This window comes from Mangifera indica, unplaced genomic scaffold (assembly GCF_011075055.1).
Source record: "Mangifera indica cultivar Alphonso unplaced genomic scaffold, CATAS_Mindica_2.1 Un_0003, whole genome shotgun sequence".
Lineage (NCBI taxonomy): Eukaryota > Viridiplantae > Streptophyta > Magnoliopsida > Sapindales > Anacardiaceae > Mangifera > Mangifera indica.
Window position 1 is genome coordinate 375,758 of NW_025401095.1, and position 8,304 is coordinate 384,061.

Genomic DNA, 8,304 nt, shown 5'->3' on the forward strand with positions numbered 1-8,304 from the left:
CTAGAATAAGTCCTGTGGTTTTTCCTCTCCACATTGGAGAGGTTTTTCATGTTAAAAATCTGATACCCATTGATTTATTTAATTTTGCTCCATTTGCTTTGTTTGTGGGTTTTCTAATAGGTTTGCACAGAAGATTTGAAAAGTATGTTTTATCCTAAACCATTATTTTATTCTGTTTGATTATTAAGCTATCAGATTTTATTACTCAACAGTTTACTATTCTCAATCCGATGAGCTTGAGAGCTTATTGCTTGAATAGTATAATATCAATAAACTCCTAAAAATTTAAAATTTTATATTTACGCCCTTAACATTTTTCAAACCCAAACACACATGGACGCACATTTGTGAAAGGATGAAAAACTTCTCACCACCCTCTTAGAAACTAATATTTGGAGAATATCTTCCAAATGAAGCTCAAAATCTTCGAACATTTTACTCTGAAAGAAAGATCCTTGAAGGGTGAAGTTAAACCTCATCCTTGCCGGAATAATAATGGCGAAAAACACCGGAGAAGTCCTCAGATTCATGGCCGTCTTCACAAAGTTTTGTGTATCTACACAAAGCAAAACTGTCATTAGTACAAGAAAGTATAAAATATGAAAGAGTTCCATCAAGCAGTTAAAATGGTTAAAACAGTAGGCTGTCTCAGGCTCTGCAAAAATATAAGGCAGTTGCATATACTGGAAACTGACATTCAAGGTTTGCCACTACGCGTTGTCGCAATTGGTTTTACATGGAATTTATCAGCTAGGCAAAGAATCACAGACGATACAAACAATGAAACAAATCTAGAAATATTCGGGCAACATGTCAAGGTTATCATATTTTTTCTTTTTTCAAGTACAGTCTGCCCCTTCGGTTCTCCACATACTAGTTAAATCAGTATCTTGTCTGCTATTCAAATTTGCTTCATCCATCAACTAAGAGAAATGAAATTATTAGATTTTATGTTTTTGTTTAGTTTGAAATGACCCACCAAATGCTGCCGCTTCTCTAAGCGCAAACTACTTAGAATAACACAAATTAGAGGTGTAATCAAGCCAAGTTAAGTAGTACTTGACTTGAATTTGGCTCAATTACATTAAGACATAACTCGAACTCAAGCTTACCGAATTGGGAAAGTCTTGACTCTAGACAGAAACGGCTGATCCGAGCAGCTGTCGAAAAGTTACATTTAAATTCCATAATTTATAAAAAATTATATATAAACTTCATAGTTTATATATTTATCAATTACCCACATCTTCAAATCAGGATATAAGATTTTATGAATGTAAGTGCAAGATCTAAAACTTTTAAAGGTTATTTATACTTTACTCGAGTCAAGCCATGAGCTTACGAGCTCACTAAGCCTACCAATAGCAAACTCGAGCTCAGCTCGACAATAATTGAGTTGAACCTAGCTCATTTGCACCCCTAGTATATACGTACCAGTATTCCAACACTTGTTTGCTTGTGATATAGCTTTTCCATACCATGTTCATTGCTCAAGAAAATGCAATTCAGAATTAAATAGGTTCTAGATGTTTACTCTATCAAAAAAAGTACATACATCTCTTGAGCTTTGGATGTTAATGGACATTCACGGCCAATATCTTTTGCTGATGCAGCAGCAAGGTTTAAGTCCTTGGCCTGCATCAAACAGAAAAGTAGATTTAATTATTCTCATGATTGCGCCACAATATTAAAATCTAAAGACTAAAGAAGAGAAAATTAATGAGTGATATGAGCAATCTAGTTCAGTATGGGGTAAAGGATGCACTAAACAGAGGCTATATGTTAATTGCAGAAAACAATCTGTTAACAGAGACATTGTTCAAACTCAAGATACAATTGCTATCCGATAGTAATAAATCAAGCAACAAGGTGAAGTATTTATTATGAACAAACATTATTTAAGAAAAAATAAAGCGTGCCTGAGTACCATTAACTTAGCTGCAAATCCACCACCATAATTCCTTGACGAGGGCACCCCTTCCATCACTCCTGGAACTGGATTATAAGCATCACTGCCATTATAAGGATGTTGATAAGATTAGTAAACCTTTAAACAGATACTTCCCCCAAATATGCTAGCTTTTTATACTAGAAGAATGACTCCATTTGCCTTCGATATCAGTGTATGCAGCTCTTGGCATACTAGTTCATGTGTTTTGTGTAAATAAGATGTCATATATCATTGTTTTGCCATGTTAACAGAAAAAATGGCCTCTTGTTATCACTGGAAAATGAAGCAAGAGTACCATGTACATGAATTACGAACCGACAATGAAACACTGACCAATTAGGCTTCCTTGAACATGATTAATAAAAATGTGACAAGCATGGACCAGTATTACACGGGGTGTAACAATGTTCATGATATTTTAAGACAATTACTTCATATTATATTCTTTTCAGCCAGAACTTGAATTGTTTCAGCTTTCCAGGGCTAGCAGTTGTATCATTGCTTCAATTAGAAGAACAAAGTTACCAGATCTCAACAACAAAGGATAAATTGGAGAAGCCCAGTTTACCTACTCCAACAGCGAGCACTAGAAGAATTAAATATCTTTGTCAATGTACTGGCCGTTATTCCAAGTGACTGGCCAAGAGAAAGGGCTTCTGATACCCCAAGCATGCTCACGGCCATTGCCAAATTGTTGCAAAGCTTGGCTGCCTAACAACAAAATCATGTCAAAGATGATAGTTGCCTAAAAATAAATACAGATTGAAGAAGCAAAAATTTCTGCAAAAATCCTCATTACGATATTATGCACTCTTCTTATATAGACAAGACAGGCATCTGTGATGGCCAGTGCTCAAGGAACCCAACAAATAGTTTTTTAGTATATATTGCTTTTCCATATTGCACAATCCGCATTATCTCAAGCAATAATACACAATTACCAACCCAAAAGATGAATAAGTATCCATTAGCTTTAGCAGGATTAGAACATAGATCAAGGTTTGAGTTAGATCTGAACCTAGAGGATCTAAGAACCTTAAGATGCGAACAAATAAATTAATTAAAACAATAATAGAGGTGGACCAGCAATCCACTAAATAGAAGACAAAACAAGAAGAAAATGATTCGATAGTGTTGGACTCTTTTGACTTTGATGATGTCTGGCTTGTTACAAGTAGTACGAATATCTTCAATCAATTACAAGTTCTGTTTCAATCAATCAAAGCTGCTTCCCTATTTGATATTTTTTATTCACTGCCAACAATAAGTTCTATGCCATGACAGAAAAAATAATATAGAAAAAGAATATAAAAGCAACACTTAAGGATTTAACTTCAAGTATTAAAAGGAACTTACTGAGCCATTCCCTGCTCCACCACAGTAAATTGTGTTTTTGCCCATTGCAAGGAATATAGGTTTGGCAGCTAAATAGGCATACTCAGAGCCACCGACCTGAATGACATGGAATATTTGCTTCAAAAGTCATATATCACCAACTGCCTACCTATATACCTAACAGAACTTTCATAGCTCCGTAACATACATTTGCACACCTATGCAAACATCCATAATGTGAACTTCTTCAATGTGCTATAACCAAAATCTGATGCTAAATTGGAAACTCTATAGCAACAGTAGCTAAATTGCATAAAGGATTCCTATCTCTAAAAGAAAAAGTTACAACTAGTAAAATGATACATTAGAGTTAAGATACAAATTTAGTGTTGGATAAACCCAAACCCAATTGCTTCAGTAGCACACAAGCACCATAAAAGATATAAAACTGTATTAAAGGGATTCAGCTTTTCTAATTGCATCAGCTTGCTAGATCAAACTCTTCCAGACTTAACCATGTACCCTATTATAAGTTACTGTAGCCTATAAGAGATTCTCCACAAATAAAAGCAACATATATTTATCATTCACATGTCATTCCCAGTCATAGAACAATCACATCAAAGAGAATATAAAACAAGGAAGTTACTCTTCAAAATAATAGAAGCAACCACAGACAGTTTCAAAAAAAGCAAAAGGTAAAAGTTTATATCAAAGGACCCATAACCAGACCAAAGGAATTTTTTTTTTTCCTTTAGGGGATTGTTGAGAGGTGGCTCATACCATGAAAGTAAGTGTACCAGCTTCAGCAGCAAGAACACCTCCAGAGACAGGAGCATCCAACATGAAAGGGTTCTCCCATAAATCTATATGTAGGGATTCATTACATTTCCAAAGAAGAAGATAAAATTGTTACATCCTCCACAAGTAAGAAAGAAAAGTAAAATTGTTTAAAGACTTGCTCTACAAGCAGCTGGTTCAGATCAAAGACTGGCTCCCTATTTGCCTTGTTCGTAATAATGGTGATAATGACTCTATTAGTAATATTATGTAAAAGTACAATCAGTTTTTTATTCTTATACTTAAAAAAAATGATTCAATTACAACAAGGATGCCGACTTTCCACTAACCACATCACTAACTCAAATTCACTGAATTCAGTCAATGAAAATACACAACCACCCAAGAATGAAAATTTCTTGTTTACTTGAAGCACCGTTGGTTCTTTATGCAAAATTCTGCTAAACAAACCTATTCTTATTCAGTTCATGTATTAAATATAAGAGCATAATGTCAACAATCAAAAGCTGGATGTCAACTGTTAATATCCCTCTCAACTCGATCATGAATTTAGCATATATGACAAATAATATTATGCTATCAAACTGCACATAGTAGCTACCCATGTATAGATGAATTAACTTACAAATTAACTTGACAGTGATAACAAAAAGCATGGACTGTAAAAATGTAATGTCAGAGTAAACAGGAACAATTAGAGGCTAAAACTCTGGTAAAAGCACAGTTCAATTGCTAAATTCACTCATCAGTACCTTTCTTATCTTTTAAAGTACAATTAGATACTGAAGCAGAAATTTTTCTTGAAGTTTGGGGATCAATAGTAGACGAGTCTATCAATAGTCGTGGTCTTAGGAAATTCCCTCCCTTAAGCAAGCCATTTGGTCCATTGTAAACATCCAATACCTTCACAGATGAGATCAAAATTTCATACTAAACGCATAATCAGCAAGCCCAATTTTTTATACTCGAAAATGAGGATAAGACAATGTAAATATCTTTCAACGTTTGAGAGTGACAAGGAAGAGGGATTACTGTGATGGACAGAAGGAGAACTACATAGCACATTACATGCTAGGAAAACATGATCTTTTAGGCCACAAATTGTAGCCAACATGAGTTCAAGGGCCATAAAGTGTTCAACAATTACTTCCTAAGAAACATAAACTGAACTCTATGTTAAGTTCAACAAAATGCACTTTTTCTATACTTCCATCTCATGCCAACATGATTCTTACATAAGGGGAGACATAAATTATGACAAACTTTGACATTAAACAAGCGTAATTCACATTAATACCCAAAAAGTTGTGTAACATAATGATAAGGACAAAGCAACAGCCTTACCATATAAGTACATTATGCAATGGCACACAGTGGAAAAGCATGCAATAGACAGCATAGATCTTCTGTGTTAAGAAGAAAAGCCAACTGGTATTATATTACTCACATGAGATGATGAAGGCAACATTGTAATTACAACATCACTTGCTTCTGCAACTTCAGAAGGTGTTTCTTTTGTAAGAGCGCCCATGTCAAAGAATGTCTTCATGACATTACAGTTTCTGAATTGAAGTCAGACTTGCCAATTCGATTCAAAATAAAGATATTTATGCTATATCTTGTATGATCAAACAGATCAAATTTATAGTAGAAACAAATAAGACTCTTTTCTGAAAGACATGATGTTCTCTTTAAATATACATATTAAACATTTGAATTCATATAGCAAAAATATATCTTCAGTAAGATATTGAAACAAGTCAACTTAAATACCTCTAATTAAAAATAGTATATATGCATAGATAGCCAACATATTATTTTCTAAAAGATCATAAAACTAATAAAAAATTCTTTGGATAGTAGAATTTCAAGGAAACCAAAGTGCCATAACTGCAAGAAAAAAGGGTTTAATTGCATTACATGTCATGAACAGTCAGTTTGTACCCAGCCTTCATTAGATTTTGTGCCATTCTGAATCCCATATTTCCCAGCCCTATAAATCCAATACTCTGTAACATGTCCAAAAATAGAAAAAAAAATATAACAAATGCAGGGGAAAAAAGGAACTATGCAAAAATAATAAGAAAAAATGGCAAGGGTTTTTGCTAATCAACCTTGAAAGAACACATAAGAATGAGATGAACAGCATTATTTCAATAGAGACTCAAGCCAATATATGCATCGAGCTACAAACAAATGAATGTATAATATGGCACATCTTCCTTCTCGAATACTTGTAATAACATGCATGATACAGCCATAAAAAAGCGAATCCACACACACAGACACATACACATAGGGTTAAGGGTTTAGGGCAGCTTGAATTGTTAACATGTGTATTTCTTAATTTTTTTTGGAAGAAAAAAAATGCCTACTGCAAAAGGACTAATCAGTTATTTCTTTCAGCATCTCAAACATGTCAATATTAGCATAATGGTACATAAATCTAACTCCTTGTTCAAACAACTCAGTTTAAACACAAATCATAAACAATTTAGGTTGATGATGTTTGCATAGATTTGGAGACAATTTTAACGAATGACACCTTTTCCAATTCTAGATTGCACTCTATATCCAAATATTCACTCACATCACATAGATGTTAAAATCAAAACAAAAATGTAATTACTTCACATCCAAAAATTCCAAAAAAAAAAAAGCATATATTTGTATTGTATTTGAACTCTTAACGTGAATATACAATGAGACATGATAATCATTAAAAAAAAAACTATCAGTCAATCAACTGCTGACTTATCAGATTGTTTAGTACAGCAGAATCTTATTTCAATATTTCAACTTACATATCCCTATATTATATAGGCTACATAAACACATAATCTGACCATCTTACAAATACGAACTCAAGACTTCACTTATAGACCTTAACACAACAAAACCCAGTTCAACATTATTCTTAATACATTCCATATTCATTCCCATAAGTTATTTTTCTAATATAACTCATATAAGATGTAAACAAATAGAAATGCCGATATCCTAAATGCAACTCACAGTGTCATTGTATCACAAGCTACATCATATCCTTTTTAGAAAAATCTATGACAATAACATTGATTGAATCATTAATTACAAGAAAAGGAACAAGATCCATCATATTAATATGCACTTGAAAATATAAACAAAATACAAATTATAGAAGGAAATTACTCTGGTGACACATGTTTTAGTAAGCATACAACTAATGATAGTAAATGTAAGTAACATAGTAATCAAGAGAAATTATTTCCAAACTCTCCATTATTTGAGCACGAAACATACTTCAAACATAACAAAGAAAAAAAATTAATCTCCTCATGACATATTAAAGCATGAGCATAAGTGTTAAAAATAAATAGATTTAAAAAAATACTTAAAAACTGAAGCAAACCCATCAGAAAAATGATAGCCCAGATGAGAATCTACAGTGAAGATGACGATCAAGTGTGATTCTAAAGTTTAAACGAAGCACAGCTTATGGTTTAAGAATTAAAATGCTTTAAAGCTAAGAAGAAAATTTTAACCTCAAACTGGGATGAAGAGAATCTACGGATTGGAGAGGATTGAAAAGGAGGAAATATTAACGGAGACTTGAAGTTGAACGAGGAAACTAGAGCTCTAAATCTAGTCATTGCCATGTGGGTTGATTGATCGCTCTCTCCTTCTCTTTGGTTTATTGGACACTGTACGTCATAAATGAAGAGACACACAGGCCATATTTACAGTGGAATTTTTTTTTTTTTTTTTATGGATAGGCTAAAAGACTTGTTTCCAGCCAAGGTTTTATGTAAATCAAAGGTACCCACTAACTTTCAAAAACTCAAAGTTCTACCCATGAGTCAAATTATGTTAAAACTCTCAATTAAATATAATAGTAAAACTATTATTTTAATAATATTATTAAAAATATATAATTTTTTACATTCTTCTAAGTTTTAAAAACTAACAATTTTAACACTACTAAAGTTTTTCAATTTTAAAAAATCATATTTCCCCCCCCCCCCCTCAAACCTAGGTTTTTTTTTATCTCTCCAACTAGTATCTTCGTCTTAAATAACTATTGAATCCACCATAAACCTTTACCATCAAAGTCATTTCACCTTTCCGACCACATAACTCATTGTCCAAACCATTTTTGTCTAGATTTGATGAATCTAGATGAATCATCTTGATGTGTCATCATTTAGAACAAAGATCTCAAAAGATGGAAGATGGTT

At 33.0% G+C, this 8,304-nt stretch overlaps 1 protein-coding gene across 5 annotated transcripts; it reads right to left on the reverse strand.

Annotated features, from left to right (window-relative positions):
* Nucleotides 1-275: 275 nt before the first annotated feature.
* LOC123205321 (probable 3-hydroxyisobutyrate dehydrogenase, mitochondrial) lies at nt 276-7,819 on the reverse strand. Of its 5 annotated transcripts, XM_044622269.1 has the most exons (11): nt 7,612-7,818; nt 6,008-6,096; nt 5,535-5,649; nt 4,840-4,990; nt 4,070-4,152; nt 3,308-3,403; nt 2,520-2,662; nt 1,928-2,012; nt 1,556-1,635; nt 1,113-1,160; nt 276-556 (listed from the first exon to the last, which is right to left on the reverse strand). In XM_044622269.1, the coding sequence occupies exons 1-11, from the start codon at nt 7,723-7,725 to the stop codon at nt 469-471; spliced, it is 1,092 nt and encodes a 363-aa protein (XP_044478204.1). In that variant the 5' UTR covers nt 7,726-7,818; the 3' UTR covers nt 276-468. The 5 variants fall into 5 exon arrangements, with proteins under 5 accessions (XP_044478204.1, XP_044478206.1, XP_044478205.1 ...); XM_044622271.1 differs by lacking the exon at nt 6,008-6,096 and having other exon boundaries at nt 5,535-5,630; nt 7,612-7,819; XM_044622270.1 differs by lacking the exon at nt 1,113-1,160 and having other exon boundaries at nt 7,612-7,817.
* Nucleotides 7,820-8,304: the final 485 nt, after the last annotated feature.

Coding starts and splice junctions, on each gene's coding strand:
- LOC123205321 (XM_044622269.1), bottom strand. CDS start 7,725: ATGGCAATGACTAGATTTAGAGCTCTAGTTTCCTCGTTCAACTTCAAG. Junction 6,097..7,611: donor TCTCTTCATCCCAGTTTGAG/GTTAAAATTTTC, acceptor GACATGTTACAG/AGTATTGGATTTATAGGGCT. Junction 4,991..5,534: donor TGTTGCCTTCATCATCTCAT/GTGAGTAATATA, acceptor TCATCTGTGAAG/GTATTGGATGTTTACAATGG.